At 46.7% G+C, this 19,393-nt stretch overlaps 1 protein-coding gene across 1 annotated transcript in view; it reads right to left on the bottom strand.

The window, feature by feature from the left end:
• The window catches only part of ILDR1 (immunoglobulin like domain containing receptor 1), a 100,620-nt gene extending 81,474 nt beyond the window's left edge, over positions 1–19,146 (bottom strand). Inside the window, exon 1 of the mRNA XM_073617379.1 lies at positions 18,950–19,146. Coding sequence (XP_073473480.1) covers positions 18,950–18,995 — 46 coding nt within the window. The 5' untranslated portion in view covers positions 18,996–19,146. The remainder of the gene's footprint in view (positions 1–18,949) is intronic.
• Between the last annotated feature and the right edge of the window lie 247 nt (positions 19,147–19,393).

Raw genomic sequence — 19,393 nt, 5'->3', positions numbered from 1 at the left:
TTTCCCTGCTTTTCAGAAACAGCCAGATTGCGGTTCTGTGTGTTTGTAAACACAGGAGTTTCTATGTGATTGGACTCAGCCAGCCAATCAGCGGGTTTCAGCCAAAATCATTGGCTGAAATCTGCTGCTGAACTCATGCCGTGTCCAATAACAGCATGGGTCAGCAGGGGGCACGCATATGCACGCCCCAAACCCGGATGTACATGCACGTTGTCATACCTACACCTGCCTCCCACTCGCAGTATATTTACTATAAGTGGTCTGCAGGAGGTTAAATATATTTTCAAATGCAGGCAGGGTAAGCACCTGAATTTGACTTGATGACCATACCAGAACTGCTGAGGGAGGAAGAAGCAGCACAAAAAGCCAATCATTCATGACCAACAAGCAGCTTGTTGATAGGAAGAGAGAGCAGAATGACAGATGAGCTCATCGCTATGCTACTTCTCCTTTCACTGTCCAGTCATGAACGGGGGGGGGGGCAGGTCCACGACTTGGGCTTAGAGGAAGTGGTTTGAATGATGAGAGAGAATGATGTGGTCCAAGGCACCATAAGTAATTGGCCTCCATCCCAAATTTAAACAAAGAAGAGGGAAAGTTGTCAGCGTGACTTTGAATGAGGCCAATCACTATATAGAGTAAACATGTGGGATATAAAACACAGTGTTGCTTTTATGGGTTCCAACAAAAAAAGGGGGGAGTTTTTTTTCGGGACTTTGAATGAGAGATGTATACCAAAGAGCAGTCTTGGCAAAGAACATTTTATTATACCTTGCGAAATCATGTACAGCATACTGAATGACAAAAAAAGGCATATACAGAATCGGGTGCGTTGCTAGGTCTACAAAAGATCTGGGGCTAGAGCCCATAGCAGCGTAGTAAAGAAAGTCATACGCTTGGGTGGGCATACACATGTAAATAATATACGTGTTTGTGTATATATCCCCAGAGAGGCCCCCTTAAATCAGGGTCCCCAGAGAGCCTCCCCCTAAATCAGAGTCCCCAGAGAGCCCCCCATTTACATCAGGGTCCCCAGAGAGTCTCCCCTCCCCTTGGGGACCCCTGCCGAGACTCGAGGCTATGGGCCCCAGATTCGGGGCTATGGCCCCAAAAGCCACCCCCTAGCGACACCACTGCACAGAATCGCATACAGGCAGGGCATGCTAAAAAACGCATATAAATATTGACACAATGGTACTTAGCATATCATAAGGTATAAAAAAAGTCCTCAACAACATGGGCCACTGGAAGGGCTAAATGGTGTTGGAAAATCTAGCGTAAAACAATATAAGAGACATAAAATCATCTGTATAGACATCATGCATCTTTGTAAGCCCGACGCGTTTCGTTTGGGGTATACCAACTCTTCAGGGGCGAATACAATGGTGATCTATAAAGAAGCACAACCATATGGTGTAATATTGTAATATTGTCTTTTTCGTGGTTTGAATGATGCTGGTTATCATTCAATCCAGGGGTCGGAGGACACCTAGTAGCAGAAAAGAAGTACTGCAGTGGACAGCTCTGGAGTATTGCAGTAAAAGGTTTTTTTTTATGGACCATTATTCACGCAACTCTGTCCCAAATAAGTTGATGTAATTTTTCAAGCGACAATCGTCGAACGAGTTCCATTGAATACAATGAGAACCTAATGATGAGCGTTGAAGCATTTCGTGGAAATGCGCTTCTAATAGCTTAGGTGCCAATGGGGTTCTTAGGCACCCTGCAGCACGATGCAATGCACAGCAGTGGTTTTTGTTGTTGTTTTTTTTTTAAGCAATAAAGTCACGTTACGGTACATTGAGAGTCCATTAATTGGAATAGGATTCCATAATGCAACAGATAAATATAAAATGTCCCTTTACTGGTCGTCCATCTGCCGGCTCCCCAGTCTTAAGGTCAGGTTGTTCCAACCTCTGAGGGTGCTGAACCCCTGAGTGCTCATGTTACATTTTCATACATAAAAAAAAAAAAAAAAAAAGAGAAGAGGACCTGTCATACTATCACAAAGGTCCTTACTTCTACACTGGATATTTATGTGTCTTGTCTCTGTTCAGCCAACTGACATGTAGCCATTGTTTTCCGTGCTCAGACGCAGCGCAATATCACCATCTCCTCTCCAGCTTATTTCATTCAACATCTCAAGGTCAACAGAGCCGCTCCATTACCGCAACAGTTCCATATTAATCATCTATAAGAGAGGAAGCTGTTTGTAATTCAGTGTAAGCGGGGCAGGCAAGGACAACATTCATTCAACCTTGTGATTCCAAAAGACGAGAGCACCAAACCTGCGTCATTGAGAATAAAAAAAAAAAGGTAAAAATGTCGTGTTAGAGCAACTTAGTGCCAGTTCAACGAGGGAAAACGTTCACATGGATTCCAGAAAAAAAAAAAATGTCCATTCCGTAAACATGAATGGAAGAGCCTGAAAAACAGAGAGCTGGGAAGGTCACCTTAACCACTTCAGCCCCGGAAGGATTTACCCCCCCTTCCTGACCAGAGCACTTTTTGCGATACGGCACTGCGACGCTTTAACTGACAATTGCGTCGGTCGTGCGGGGTTGCACCCGAACTAAATTGACGTCCGTTTTTTTCCACAAATAGAGCTTTCTTTTGGTGGTATTTGATCACCTCTGCGGTTTTTCATTTTTTGCGCTATAAAAACACAAAAAAGCGCGACGATTTTGAAAAAAAATGCAATATTTTTTACTTTTTGCTATAATAAATATCCCCAAAAAATATATATAACAAAAAAAAAAAATAAATAAATTTTCCTCAGATTAGGCCGATATGTAGTCTTCTACATATTTTTGGTAAAAAAAAAAAAAATAAAATAAAATAATTTGCAATAAGCGTATATTGATTGGTTTGCGCAAAAGTTATAGCATCTAAAAAATAGAGGATAGATTTATGGCATTTTTATTATTTTTTTTTTTTTTTTATCAGTAATGGCGGCGATCTGCGATTTTTATCGTGACTGCAACATTGCGGCGGACACATCGGACACTTTTGACACTATTTTGGGACCATTGTCATTTATACAGCGATCAGTGCTATAAAAATGCATTGATTACTTTGTAAATGACACTGGCAGGGAAGGGGTTAAACACTAGGGGGCGATCAAGGGGTTAAGTGTGGCCTAGGGAGGTGTTCTAACTGTGGGGGGGATGGGCTACATAGGACATGACAGCGATCACTGTTCCCGATGACAGGGAGCAGTGATCTCTGTCATGTCACAAGGCAGAATGGGGAAATGCCTTGTTTACATCTCCCCGTTCTGTGGCTCCGGGACACCGGAGGACATAGAGTCCGTGGGGCATGGTCACGGAGCACACGGCGGGCGTGTGCGCCCACAATGCAGCTTCTTAAAGGGGGCGGTTGAGGTGGTTGTAAACCTCGGAGAAAAAAAAAAAAAAAGTTAAAAGGCATAATGAGCTAGTATGCATCGCATACTAGCTCATTATGAAATACTCACATTAAAACAATGCCCTGGATCGGCGTCGGCCCTCCGAGTAAAACGCGGACATCTTCCACCGGAGTTACTTCCGGGGTTCACGGGCTCCAGGGCTGTGATTGGCCGGAGCCGCGATGACATCACTCACGGTCATGGCACGACTCTTGAAGAAACGGCACCAGCGGCCTGTTTCTTCAGTGCACATGCACCGATGACGTCGCAAGGCTCCACTGCCTGTTTCCCTTAGTTCGAATGGCGGCGCCGGGACCCGATCCGATGGACGTATCGGCCTCAGGCAGCCAACATTGCGGGCATCCTGGACAGGTAAGTGTGCTTATTAAAAGTCTGCAGCTACAGTGTGTAGTTTTGCAACAGCTGGAGGACCGTAGTTTGAAGATCCCTGCTGTAGAGGATATAGATCCAAGGAATACTGGGATACCTGTAGAGGATATAGATACAAGGAATACCTGTATACCTGTACAGTATTTAGATCCCCGGAATACTGGGATACCTGTAGAGGATATAGATACAAGGAATACCGGGATACCTGTAGAGGATATAGATCCAAGGAATACCGGGATACCTGTAGAGGATATAGATCCAAGGAATACCGGGATACCAGTAGAGGATATAGATCAAAGGAATACCGGGATACCTGTAGAGGATATAGATCCAAGGAATACCGTGATACCTCTAGAGGATATAGATCCAAGGAATACCGGAATACCTATAGAGGATATAGATACAAGGAATACTGGGATATCTATAGGGGAAATGGATGTAAAATTCTATGACTCCAGAGGTGAAGGGGGGAGGGGTGATATAGTCCAGGATGTGAATATGCAGTGCTAATGATGTCATTGACACACAGCTCCTCTATCCTGCGGGCTCATTACAGGAGAGACTTTTATCTGCATCATTGAAAGCACATCGTGATGTATAGAGCATCCCTTCACAGCACCCACAATGCACCTCTTCCACCAGCAACAACAACAAAACGCTTGCATCATGCATAATCCTCGCTATAATAAGCAATGCACTTTTCTCTTTAACCATTTCAGGATTGGAGAGAGGTTTGCCTTCCGGTGTTGCACCAGTTTTAGGTGATAAAAAAAAATAAAAATAAACTATGCAAGATATCCAACATCTACATTTGGCATAGTTTAGGCCTCTCCTCCAAAGTTAAATTATGGAAACATCTGCTGGATTTTAGTAAGAAAAAAATGGAAATGTGTAATATTTTGCAAACGAATTAAAAAATGAGTGCATATCCAAAACAAAATGACATAATATTTACTCAGCTATTAATGTGTTTTTTTTAAAGGACTTCATCCACATGAGCGCATTCACCTGTACAGCTAAACAAAATGCATATCTTTGTGCCCGGGATATTCCGCAGCTGTTCATAAGCATGAGTGGGTGAAGGCGGCTGTATGCAGCTATGCACCGCTACTTCCGTAAAGTGCCGCATGTGCACCAACATAATGTTCCAAATGCACACTATGTGAATGTAGTGATGACTGGTGGGAATGTGAAAAGAACAGAAAGAGAGTTGGAGGAGACACAGATCCACAGAATGGATGAAGCAGAAGCAGGGAGATCCTTGCACTGCAGCTCCTCAGGTACAGCTTCCCCTCCAGCAGCAAGAAGAACGGTGAGCAGCACAGTCGTCACATCACCAAATATCCCTGCAAATCTGGTGAGAGACTAGCAGTCAGAGGAAGCATTGCCTTGGGTTGGCCATACATCAGTAGAGTTTTGCTCAAACTTTTTTGAATTTATGAAAAATCATTCATCAGACCATTTCATCGTGAAATCCTTGAGTCAAAAAATTATATTTGAAAGCCCTTAATATTTCTTCCGGATCTGCTACTTGAATGGGATTCCAGTCAGGTCTCTTTTGTGCCTAAAGCCGGGCCATAGATGGAGCGATTTTCTTTGCTGCAACCACGGGTTGAACGGGAGCAGGACGGGAGCCGTTCCATTTGGGAGAACACAGTGATTATTGCCAGTGGCTATAGCCGCAAGCAATAAACATAAATGGGGGCCGGGGGCCGGGGGGAGACAGTATCACCAGCTGATTGGGTACAATCAGCCTGCCCATACATGGTTCAAATCTCATCCGGTTACATGGTTCAAGTCCCTTCTGAACAGGCCGAGATTTTAACAGTCTATGGCCAGCTTAAAACATGCACTTTAACAATATGATTGGTTTTTCACTAACAGGAATCACATTCAATAGTAGAATTTTGCCCAATCAAAGAAGAAACTAGAAAAATTGTCCATCCTGCTCCTTCAAATTTTCTTGTCACTATGATCAAAAATGTGCAAATGGAGTGGTGCTGCACCATTTCCAAATGCTATAATTCTGGGAACACTATAGGTGCCTACAGCCGTTCATTTATCTATCACTTTTTGGAATTAGGTCCTTAATTGATAGAGCGGGAATAACACTCATTTTTCAAATGATCATCAGTTTGGCTCTATTAACAATTAGAAAATGTAAAGTGTAACTCCATTTTTGTTGAGAAAACAAAAAAAAAAACATTCCCCTCTGGGTGATCTATGTACATTGCAAGGATTATAACAACCTTTGTTGCAGATTCCTACCTTCTGATATTCTGAAGAAATCCTTGTGCGTTTCTCTGTGCCTCTGTTCTGAGTGGGTCTAATGGGAGTGGTTTCATAATTATCTATCAGCTGTGCACCTACACAGCACTAAATGAGGAAATCTGCTGGGCCTGCATCCCTTTAGACGGTGCTCCCATTGGGAGTATCTCATCAAAAATGACATTTTTGTTGCAGGGGATGCCTGAAATCTGACTTGTATCTTAGTGCAGAATTCTGGGAAAATTGGTGAGCCAATCACACAAGCAGGAAATTATGTTTCTGGGGGGCGGTGGTCAGTACACATTCTGTGTGTACAGAACGACTCCAGGTTGCCATATTGCACTTTATTTACAGAAAATTACAGTGGCTGCAGATTGACAAGGAAACGTAATTTTTAATAACATTCAATTACAATATGACTTGTTTTGCAATTGTATATGCTACATTATTTTTTCTTTATTTGTCTTTTTTTGTCCCCACGAAAGTGGAGTTACCCTTTAACCACTTCCGGACAGCCCACCGCAGTTTTACGTCCTCACTTTGAAGGAGGATATCATTGTTATGGCAGCAGTTAGCTGTCATAACCCCGGTATCCTCTTCTTCAGTGGGTGGTGCGCTACAAGATAAAAGTGGTCCCTGCGGCGCATTCGCAAACAGGAAATATGTCATCAAAATGGGACGCGTTTCGGAACTACTGATTGAAGAAGGAACCAATCAGTAGTTCCGAAACACGTCCCATTTTGATGACATATTTCCTGTTTGCGGTCCATGCTGGTTGTTGTCCCCTCCCGCTGACGTCATTTCCGGGATTCATGCTCCACGCTGACTCAGACATCGCAATTGCTTCACCAGTGTTCCCAGAGCCTGGGGTGTTCACCTGCTGGTTATCCTGGGACATTCTGCTGCTGCATATCGTTATCCCTGGAAAGCTGTGATGCACTGGGACCTCCTGATGCCGGATCACCTGCTTCATACATCCATGTTATGCCTCTTCTTATCCTTGATTCTGTAAGTGTTTTTAATCTTGTTTGGGGATTTAATTCTGCACTTAGGAGGTGCCTTTTTTCTTTTATTTACTTTTTTACAAATTTTGTTTGTGTTCAGCGTCGCGTGACCGCGCAATTGTCAGAAAGCGACGCAGTGCCGTAACGCAAAAAATGGCCTGGTCATTAAGGGGGCAAATCCTTCTGGTCCTTAAGCGGTTAATAGGGGTGCATTTTTTCTTGAAGTTTTCTTGCTCTAAAAAGATGCCAATAATGGCCGACAAATTCATATTTATTTAAATTCATGATATTAAAAGTCGAATATAATGCAATTATATATAAAAATATATATACACTGTATACTGTATATACTCGAGTATAAGCCGAGTTTTTCAGCACATTTTTTAGGCTGAAACCCTCCTCCCCCCGGCTTATACTCGAGTGAGGGTCTTGAGTGAGGGTGCAGCCGTACCTTTGATAACTAAAACAGCGGGTGTCTCCCACTGTTATGCAGTCTATTTTGCGGCCGTCCATTGTAACAAAGCCCCACCTCCTCCTCATCCGTGATAGACGGAACACCGACACAATGCTGGAAAACTGTATCAGTGTTCCGTCTATCACGGACTAGGAGGAGGCGGGGCTTTGTTACAATGGACGGCCGCAGAACCGACTGCATGACACAGCGGGAGACACCCGCTGTTTAAGTTAGTTATCAAAGTATGGCTGCAGAAGGGCACAGTGAGGCTGCACCCTCACGCGAGTATAAGCCGAGGGGGGTGGGGGTGTTTCAGCCTAAAAAACTCGGCTTATACGGTATATATTTTTATATATAATTGCATTATATTCAACTTTTAATATCATGAATTTTAATGGATATGTATTTATTGTCGGCCGTTATCGGCACCTTTTTAGAGCAAGAAAAGTTCAAGACACCCGCTGTTTTAGTTATCAAAAGGTACGGGTGCAGATGGGCAAAGTGAGGCTGCAAATGGGCAAAGTGAGGCTCCAGATGGGCACAGTGAGGCTCCACCCTCATGCAAGACCCTCAATCGAGTATAAGCTGAGGGGGGGGGGGGTTAAGCCTAAAAAATGTGCTGAAAAACTCGGCTTATACTCGAGTATATACGGTATATATTTTTATATATAATTGCATTGTGTTCGACTTTTAATATCATGAATTTAAATGGATATGTATTTATTGTCGGTAGTTATCGGCACCTTTTTAGAGCAAGAAAAGTTCAAGACACCCGCTGTTTTAGTTATTAAAGGCACGGCTGCAAATGGGCACAGTGAGGCTACAGATGGGCACAGTAAGGCTGCAGATGGGCACAGTGAGGCTGCAGATGGGCACAGTGAGGCTGCAGATGGGCACAGTGAGGCTGCAGATGGGCACAGTTTACCCAGTAGCGGCTGCATTTCCCACCCTAGGCTTATACTCGAGTCAATAAGTTTTCCCAGCTTTTTTGTGGTAAAATTAGGTGCCTCGGCTTATATTCGAGTCAACCTATACTCGAGTATATACGGTATATATTTTCTTTTTAAGGCTAGGTTCACACTGCTGCGAATTCTATTGCGAATTTGAGCCGTTGCGATCGCTCGAATTCGCAAGTCATTTAAATTTCATAGATTAACATTAGTGCCGTTCACATCGATGCGTTGCGAATATAACCTGCGTGAAAAAAAGGTCCTGTGCGAGTTTGATCCGTGTGCGATGCGAATTCAGCTCTATAGACTGCAAAATTTGCAGTAGAATCGCAAGAACACATATAGAATTCGCAATGCAAATTCGCAACGCAGTCGGAACAAAATCGCGCTAAATTTGCACTGCAGCAGTGTGAACCTAGCCTTAAACGGTCCTTTTCGGTTTCGTCAAAGTGCATCCTAAATTTTCGATTTCGGCATCAAAATTTTCAGTTCGGTGCACCTCTGGTTTATTACGCCAGGTCTTGGCGTTAGCGTAAGGTCACATGTCACCTGCGGCAGATTTCACTGCTGGGTCGATAGTGAAATCAGCACTTTGTGCGTTGGCGTTCATCTGCTCCAGCGCCATGCTTTCTCTCAATCCCATTAGCTGGTGGCTGTACTGAGCCCCACCCCCCCTGCCGCTCAGACTGATCTAGGACTCCGTGCATTGCCGATTGACTACATTGACTCTGTTAGTAACAGATGAGATGACGGTTTATGTTCAGCCTGCATAGTTATGTTGATAAGTAATATTTAATCATCTGCCAGATAAGGCTGGCACGCTGGCACGCTTCCTAGTCATGTTGTGGAAATACACAGCTCACCTCTAAACCCTCCATAGAAGACCCGAGCAAAGACATTGCTTAAGGCAGGAAAATGATTCACACGATAATAAACGTGTGCCGATCTCACAGCTGATTATAGAAATCATAACATTGGCGTCACTAAATTCCCACGTGTGCCCAAAACAGGGCGCCTGGGAACGGAGATCACTGCCAACTGACATTTCTGTAGGGCCCATTCAGATATTGGCGTCCTGGTGCGTTTTAATTAATCATACACATATAGATTGCTCAATTCGGGTGAATTCCCTCGGCAGGGCTCCCTGTTTTTTTTTGTGGAGCGCATCCAAATCGAAGCCATTGGGCTGAGCTTAGGACTTGGCTTTGTATGGGTGAGAGATCCAGGTCCGGAGCCTCGCCCTTACCTCCTCTCTGTCGCACATGTAGTTAAATTGGCTGCCTTAAAGTTGTATTAATCCCAAAAGCAAACATATTATTTTAAAGCTTACTAATGCTTAGATGCGTTGGCTGCTTTCGATTTCTTTTTGGGGCTTTCTTTCCCCTATTTTCACCTGATGATCCAGCCAGTAAATATTTTATTTTTCATCAGAACAAGCTGTCCTGCAGATGTAGCCAACAGAAGGTTGAGGCAAACTATTTACCACTGACAGGGGTGCTTACAATGATCGGCTTTATTTATATAAAACCATTATCCCAAAAAGGAAAAAAAAACTGTTTGCGGTAACTGATTATGAAGTGTTAGCTGGAGTTCAGCTTCAATTTGTCAGTGAATCTAAATCTGGTAGTCCATCTAATAATCCCCTCGTCCGAGTCGGACAATGCTGCTGTCCAAAGGTGCCCCTGTAGCGTCACATATGGCGACCCATCACGTTTAGCTACCCGCTGGACTGCGCATGCGCGACGTCCCCATATGCGTTCCAACACTGTGGCGATCTGCGCTTGCGCAGAATTTTGTGGCCACACCCCTGAGTCCAGGTATAAGCCCCACCATCCAAGTGGACATAGAGCCAGATTATAGTTATGCCGAGCAAAGCGAGGCCGTGCCCAAAGAGTGGCGAGCGAAGCATGGCGAGCGAAGCAAGCCCGTGAGGGGCCCTGTGGCGGAGTGGTCTTACAACAGTGTTGGAACGTATATGGTGGCGTCGCGCATGCGCAATCCAGCAGGTAGCAAAATGCGATGGGTAGCCGAACGTGACATGACACCCCCTTTTCTCCTTCATCCAGAGTAGGAGCACTCTAATACAGGAGGTGTGTTACTGGCCAGATCTCCAGGTGAAAACGGAGGGAAAAAAACCTAACAAAAGAAAACTAATGCAGCCACCACATCTAATGATTGGCAAGATACCAAGTTCCCGGGTCTGTACACCTGCTGTGCCCATTATGAGGGGTTCCCACAATCCATGTGCTGAGTTCCCAGGTCTGTACACCTGCTGTGCCCATTATGAGGGGTTCATTGAAAAATCTTACAAACAACTTACCCTGTTTCCCCGAAAATAAGACTTAGCGTGATTGTCGGTGATGGTTGCAATATAAGCCCTACCCCCCAAATAAGCCCTAGTTAAAGTCCTTGTAGGTCTTATTTTCAGGGTAAGGCTTATTTTCGGGGGAAACAGGGTAGGGCTTATTGGGGGGGTAGGGCTTATATTGCAGCCATCACTGACAATCACGCTAGGTCTTATTTTCGGGGAAACAGGGTACATACAATAAAACCATAATAAATAAATAAAACATAATTACAAAATAATTGAATAGGAGTATACAAAACGAAAAAAAACCAAAACAACAAAATAAATGGTGCAAACCAAATTGGGCACAACATAATCCCTACAAGAGAGCCAGACTAAGGAACATCACCGTCACCATGCATGTAGCCTTTTATCAAAAATATATTTGATCTGAAAATCTAGTGGATTGAAACAAGAATACAAAGAAAAGCCGCACGCCCCGAGATCAACAGGCAGCAGCTACAGAGTCCTGATATTGCCCTTATCCAGACCTCCTGCTGCCACCTGCCTTTCTCAAGACCCTGAATCTTCCCAACCTCACCCAGAATGTCCTGCATCACCACTTCGACAGGGAAGATTTTACACCGTAAGGATACCTGACACCGTGCACTCCACGTGAAATAACGGACTACTAGACTAACTAAAAAAACTTTTCCAAATCATAATCCTGACGAGTCTGGAATGCCCCATACACCCACTCTGCATAACTCATATGGGGGAGGAAGGGTATAATCAGAGCCCTCTACACCCTCTTGTACACCTCTATATTAAAAGGGCACTGAAGTAGAAAGTGATCCATGGACTCCACCACTCCTCCACACTCCATTCTCGGGCAGTCCCGATCACTCATGGAAAGAAACTTCAAGTTGCCCTTCACATATAGTTTTCCATGAAAAGCAAGCCAAGCCTGATCCCTAAACTTCATTGGGATTCTGTCTAAATGAATCAATCACAAACCCACCCCCAAAACCGGGCTTGGGCAATTCCTCAAGGCCAGTGGCTCGCAAAAAGCAGAGCTCATGATCCGCTTCTCGAGAAGTTTCCTTGGAAGAGATCTGACTTCTCCTGCTGTTACTTGCCACTGCCGAAGCATTTTCAAACACGGGCCAACATAAGCCGGGAGCGTATCATGCTTGACCCTCAGGCTTTTCACTGGCCCACCATTTTCCCAGTGTCGCAGAAAAGGCCTAAACCAGGACTGGAAAATACCCACCCACCCAGGCGGTCTCTCTGCCAACATGTTAACAAGATTGTATTTCACAAACATCAGAGAGAAAAAGACTACAGAGTTGATGATCCCTACACCATTCTCCCGCCTAGGAAGGTAAGTCACATTCCTTTTGACAAGGTTTATTTTTTTTTTCCCCCATAACAGCTGGAAGAAAAAACTATAGACCCTGGTATAGAGAGAAACTGGCAAAACGCAAACAAAACTGACATACAGAAAAATCGGAATCAGGTAAGTCTTGATAAGATCAACCTTTCCCTCAAGGAAAGCCACCAACCTTTCCAGCTTGCCACCTTGGAATCGGCATTCTCCAGCCTGTTCAGCCAATTTGCATGACCATAGTCACCTGGGCCAAATTCAATGCCTAGATCGCTAATTTTTTGTTGGGGCTCCAGGAAGTCATCCGGAAGAACAAAGCTCTCACCCCATCTCGCCCAAGCTTCACACTTGACCCGGTTGACCTTTGAACCTGATGTCTCTGTATACTGCCTCATCATTGAGACCACCTCCCCAGTTCCAGAGACAAAAACCAAAAACATCAGCATAGGTCACAACCTTCAAAGGAGGCTCACCAGCGATGCCCAAAAGGTACCCCACAAAATGGTCCACTCTCTAGCCTTCTAACGAAGGGGTCAATTGCAAACACATATAGTAGAGGACTTAATGGACACCCCTGATGCACACCCGAGCTGACCACAAAGGGCCGCCCGACCCAACCATTAACCAGAGGAAAGCTTTCAGCCCCTTTGTACAAAATCTTGAGTCAATCAATGAAACCCCCCTCCAGGCCATATTTGCCAAGAAGGAGCCATAAGTACTTATGATTAACCCGATCAAAGGCCTTAGCCTGATCCAATGTCAGCAAAAATGTACCCCAACCAGCAGCCCTACAACACTCCAAGGCCACCCGGACAGCTAACACTGCTGAGAAAGTGCTTCTACCTTGGACCGAACAGTGCTGGTGGCGGGATAACAAACTGCCTGCAACTGGTGATAATCGCCAGAAGAAAATCTTTGCCAGTATCTTTCTATCGACATTAAGAAGACTAATGGGGCGCCAATTCCCAATCATCGAAGGATCTTTACCCTTTGACAGAAGGATCACTGCAGATTGCCTCATGGGAGGGAGGGAGAGAACCCTCATACAAACAGCCATTAAAAACCTCCGCAAGGTAGAGATCCAGGATCGTCTTAAAATATTTATAAAATTTGGCTGTCAAACCAACTGGCCCTGGCGTTTTCTTGATGGCTAGTTCATAAATAGCCTGGATTACCTCATCGGCAGTGATTTCATCTGTCAAATTCATCAAATGAACATTACTTTCTAGACCTGGTGTAGAGTCCAAAAAACCCAACGACAACCTCCAGGATCCCTGACCTAGACTTCGTCAGAGTCCTTCAGGCCATTGACCGTCTTAACTGCTACGCTCAGTTTACAGTTCTGGTAAGGGTCAGGCGAATGGTATTTCCCATAATCCCTCTCCAAAGAGGCGTGTCAGTCATATTGATGTCTCCTAAGGAGGAGCTTCACCTCAGAGATCGCCCCAGAATCTCCTCCATTCGAATCAAGGCAGTCAAGTTTCCTCCACAAACGCTGGTAGGTAATATACTTATCTTCCTGCTTCCTATGGCTTTGAAAAGCCCAACAGTTCGCTGTTTTACAAGCTCCCACCATTCTGACTTACTGTTGCAAAAGTATGGGATAGTTACCTGTGTTTGAAAAAAAAATCCTCAATCGATTGTCTGTCTCTCTCATCTTCCAGGAGTTCCAAATTCAATTTCCAGATACCCCTCCCCCTAGGTGGCATGTCTGAGGCATTCAGAGTCACAGATAGAATACAGTGATTGGAAAACTCCACTGCCCGACACACAGGTGCCAAAAAAGCGGAGTCTCCCTTTAAGAAAAAAAAACAAACAAAAAAAAAAAAAAACACACCTATCAATCATACTCGGACTTCTACCTCACTGAAAATTGAACACTGTGCTGTCTGGGCAGCGCTTAATGTGCACATCTACCAGACCTCATTGAGAAAAAGGCTGTCATAGCCCAGCTTATCTCTGAAACCTCTCCTGTCTTTAGACCTAGTAATGGTGTTGAAATCACCTCCAAAGATAACCTGCTGGGCCTTAAAAAGAAAAGGCTTAATCTTTGTAAAAAGGCATTTCGTCTGGGGACCATAGATGTTAATCAGGCGCAAGTACTGCCCCCTCACAGAGACATCCAAGACCATGCATCTCCCAATCTCTACCTCAATCACCTGCCAGAACGTTACCATACCAGAAAAAAGGACCGCAACCCACGCTGTAAGGCTCACCCGCAAGAGACCAAAATGAGGGACCGCGTCTCCACTTCTTCTTTGCCATATGTATATCAGCCAAACTACTCAGATGGGTCTCTTGCAAAAACAAAAACGTCAGCATCAAACTCGCTGAGCAAAAAGAAGGCCAAACGACGAGCACTTACTGATGTTAAGCCGGAAACATTAATGGTTTATACTTTTAAACGGAGTGGGAACTGCCATTAGGTAGTTTGAGGCAGCCGTTTCTTAGCCCGACTACTCCCTCACCCTGGAGAACCAGCGCGCTTCATTGCACCCTGGGACTCCTTGTGGGTCATTGTGAGGGGTTCCCACCATCCCTGTGCTGAGTACCCATGTCTGAACACCTGATGTGCCCGTTAGGAGAGGTTCTGTACACCTGCTGTGCGCAATATGAGGGGTTCCCACCATCCCTGTGCTGAGTTCGCAGGTCTGTACACCGGCTGTGGCCATTGTGAGGGGTTCCCACCATCCCTGTGCTAAGTCCCTAGGTCTGTACACCTGCTGTGCACAATATGAGGAGTTGCCACCATCTGTATGCTGAGTTCCTAGGTCTGTACACCTAATGTGCCCATTATCAGGGGTTCACACCATTCTTGTGCTGAGTTCCCAGGTCTGTACACCTGCTGTGTGCAATATGAGGGGTTGCCACCATCCCTGTGCTGCGTTCCCAGGTCTGTACACCTAATGTGCCCATTATCAGGGGTTCACACCATTCTTGTGCTGAGTTCCCAGGTCTGTACACCTGCTGTGTGCAATATGAGGGGTTGCCACCATCCCTGTGCTGCGTTCCCAGGTCTGTACACCTACAGTGCCCATTATGAGGGGTTCAAACCATCCCTGTGCTGCGTTTCCAGGTCTGTACACCTACAGTGCCCATTATGAGGGGTTCCCACCATCCGTGTGCTAAGTTCCCAGGTCTGTACACCTGCTGTGTGCAATATGAGGGGTTGCCACCATCTCTGTTCCAAGTTCCCAGGTCTGGTCAGTTTCTAGTTGTGGGTGGAGTGGGTCAGTTGTCTCTGGATGATGTTGGTTATATTCAAGGAAGTGGAGTTTCCCCGCACAGTGCCGGTAATGTCCCTCACACATCACTCTCTCCGAAGGTGGAGACGCTTCATGAAAGCTCCATTCAGAGAACAGAGAAGTTTGAGGCGTTCTCCAGAAAAAATACGAGTTATTCCTGTCTGAAAGAACACTTTGTAACACTCAAAAATACCCGGCAGAAGTTTCCGTGTTTACCGGGATACTTCACAGAAGGTGGAGCAATTGGCAACTGCTGATCTGCTGAACTACAATTACCAGCAATACCTAATGAACTACAGATAGCAGCAACACCTGCCAAACTACAGACAGCAGCAACACCTGATGAACTACAGACACCAGCAACACCTGCCAAACTACAGACACCAGCAACACTTGTCGAACTACAGACATCAGCAAGAACTGCTGAACTACAACTATCAAAAAAAACCTGCTGAACAACAACAAATACCAGCAAGACAGCCAGCGAAATGCCAATTTTTTTTTTCTTTCTTCACCTGTTATCATCTATTTTAGGACTTGTCCACCCGCTTAGGTTACGGCATGCGTTGTCTTGAGGGTCCCTACATCAATTCAAAAAATATCCCCCATTACCTTTAGATCAGCCAGACCTGGGTATCTATGACAGTTGATGGTTACAAATAGACATACAATCTTGTAGTCTGACTTATCAGCCAGGTGGAAGTCATCTTATCCTAAAAAGAATTATGTCCTAACTCCGCCCCAAATTTAATTTCAGATCAGATTTTTTTCAGGCTTTTATTTCTGTCTTTTGACCCCACTGTGGAAACTTTCTTTCACTTCCTGTTCCTGTGACACCCACAGAAGAATGAGATGGAGGAGGGGAGCATAAGGACAGAGCGGTACGGTCAAATGGTCTAACCCTTTCACACACAGCTTGAAGAACTGACCCTTTAACTCCTATAGAAAACCTCTTTTGAATTAAATACAGGGGAGGGGGATGGGTGGGTCACCATTAATGACCAACTTCTTCTGAAAATGCTTGTTTCCTGGCTGTCTCTGTCTTCAGTACTTTATAACTAAAATCAAATACACAACCTATAAAAAGTCAGCATTCCTGATCTGCATGTTTGTATTGGAGTGCATTCAAGTCAGAGGATCCTCATTCTGAACATGCCAACTGCCTGGCTGTCATAAGTCAGTGATAGCGCATGTAGGGTTTCCCCAGCACAGAGAAGAGATCATCTATTTACAAACATCTCTACATCAGATGACAACATCAATATACCCCTCCGATGTCCCCTGTGTGTCACCATATACCCCTCCAATGTCCCCTGTGTCACGATATACCTCTCAGATGTCCCGAGTCACCATATACCCCTCCCATGTCCCAATATACCCCTCCAATGTCTCGTGTGTCACCATACACCCCTCCGATGTCCCCTGTGTCACCATACACCCCTCCGATGTCCCCTGTGTCACCATACACCCCTCCGATGCCTCCTGTGTCACCATACACCCCTCCGATGCCTCCTGTGTCACCATATACCCCTACGATGTCCCCTGTGTCACCGTACACCCCTCCAATGTCCTCTGTGTCACCGTACACCCCTCCGATGTCCTCTGTGTCACCGTACACCCCTCCAATGTCCCCTGTGTCACCGTACACCCCTCCAATGTCCCCTGTGTCACCGTACACCCCTCCAATGTCCCCTGTGTCACCGTACACCCCTCCAATGTCCCCTGTGTCACCGTACACCCCTCCAATGTCCCCTGTGTCACCGTACACCCCTCCAATGTCCCCTGTGTCACCATACACCCCTCCAATGTCCCCTGTGTCACCATACACCCCTCCAATGTCCCCTGTGTCACCGTACACCCCTCCAATGTCCCCTGTGTCACCGTACACCCCTCCAATGTCCCCTGTGTCACCGTACACCCCTCCAATGTCCCCTGTGTCACCGTACACCCCTCCAATGTCCCCTGTGTCACCGTACACCCCTCCGATGTCCCCTGTGTCACCGTACACCCCTCCGATGTCCCCTGTGTCACCGTACACCCCTCCTATGTCCCCTGTGTCACCGTACACCCCTCCAATGTCCCCTGTGTCACCGTACACCCCTCCAATGTCCCCTGTGTCACCGTACACCCCTCCAATGTCCCCTGTGTCACCGTACACCCCTCCAATGTCCCCTGTGTCACCGTACACCCCTCCAATGTCCCCTGTGTCACCATACACCCCTCCAATGTCCCCTGTGTCACCATACACCCCTCCAATGTCCCCTGTGTCACCGTACACCCCTCCGATGTCCCCTGTGTCACCGTACACCCCTCCGATGTCCCCTGTGTCACCATACACCCCTCCAATGTCCCCTGTGTCACCATACACCCCTCCAATGTCCCCTGTGTCACCGTACACCCCTCCGATGTCCCCTGTGTCACCGTACACCCCTCCAATGTCCCCTGTGTCACCGTACACCCCTCCAATGTCCCCTGTGTCACCGTACACCACTCCGATGTCCCCTGTGTCACCGTACACCCCTCCGATGTCCCCTGTGTCACCATACACCCCTCCTATGTCCCCTGTGTCACCATACACCCCTCCAATGTCCCCTGTGTCACCGTACACCCCTCCAATGTCCCCTGTGTCACCGTACACCCCTCCAATGTCCCCTGTGTCACCGTACACCCCTCCGATGTCCCCTGTGTCACCGTACACCCCTCCAATGTCCCCTGTGTCACCATACACCCCTCCAATGTCCCCTGTGTCACCGTACACCACTCCGATGTCCCCTGTGTCACCGTACACCCCTCCGATGTCCCCTGTGTCACCATACACCCCTCCTATGTCCCCTGTGTCACCATACACCCCTCCAATGTCCCCTGTGTCACCGTACACCCCTCCAATGTCCCCTGTGTCACCGTACACCCCTCCAATGTCCCCTGTGTCACCGTACACCCCTCCGATGTCCCCTGTGTCACCGTACACCCCTCCAATGTCCCCTGTGTCACCGTACACCACTCCGATGTCCCCTGTGTCACCGTACACCCCTCCGATGTCCCCTGTGTCACCATACACCCCTCCTATGTCCCCTGTGTCACCATACACCCCTCCAATGTCCCCTGTGTCACCGTACACCCCTCCAATGTCCCCTGTGTCACCGTACACCCCTCCAATGTCCCCTGTGTCACCGTACACCCCTCCGATGTCCCCTGTGTCACCGTACACCCCTCCGATGTCCCCTGTGTCACCGTACACCCCTCCGATGTCCCCTGTGTCACCGTACACCCCTCCGATGTCCCCTGTGTCACCGTACACCCCTCCGATGTCCCCTGTGTCACCATACACCCCTCCGATATCCCCTGTGTCACCATACACCCCTCCGATGTCCCCTGTGTCACCATACACCCCTCCAATGCCTCCTGTGCACAGTGTCAGGTTTCTGTATTTCACCTGTTGCTCCTCCACCTGTCCTGAGTGTGTCTGCGCATGCTCACTCCCCCCTCCCACTGACCCTCCTGGAGACAGGAATCCTCCTGGAAGTGATACAATTACAGAGATCTCCATGTCCTCCTTACCTGAGCACAGCCAGGTGCAGAGCAGCAGCAGGTAGAGAGCAGCCATGGTCCAGGTGAGCCCCCCAGATGATCACTGTCCCCCTCTGGATGATCCTCTCCAGCAGCCAGTCTTCATCCCAGCTTCTCCTTCCAACTGAAACTTCATCCAGAAACCAGCTGCCCCTCCCCCACTGCCTGGCAGGGGTGATTGTGCCCCTCCCTGCAGTGCAGGCACCTCCTCCACCCTGCCTGCTCATCCAACCTGTTCTGACACTCAGCACAGCCTCAGCCAGACTCTGTGCACACAGGTCATCACCTACCAGGAACTGGGACAGGTAGACGCTGCCAGGTGTACGTCACCAAGGACCACCTGCCACCGTATACCACCTTCCACCGCTTTCTTTGTGGTCTTCTAGTTGGTTTATTACGTTTTGGGCTTCACAACATAAATATCTTAAAACTTTT

Source organism: Aquarana catesbeiana, linkage group LG02 (assembly GCF_042186555.1).
Source record: "Aquarana catesbeiana isolate 2022-GZ linkage group LG02, ASM4218655v1, whole genome shotgun sequence".
Taxonomy (NCBI): Eukaryota; Metazoa; Chordata; class Amphibia; order Anura; family Ranidae; genus Aquarana; species Aquarana catesbeiana.
The sequence above is the reverse complement of the archived record's forward strand: the minus strand, read 5'-3'. Positions and strand labels throughout refer to the sequence as shown.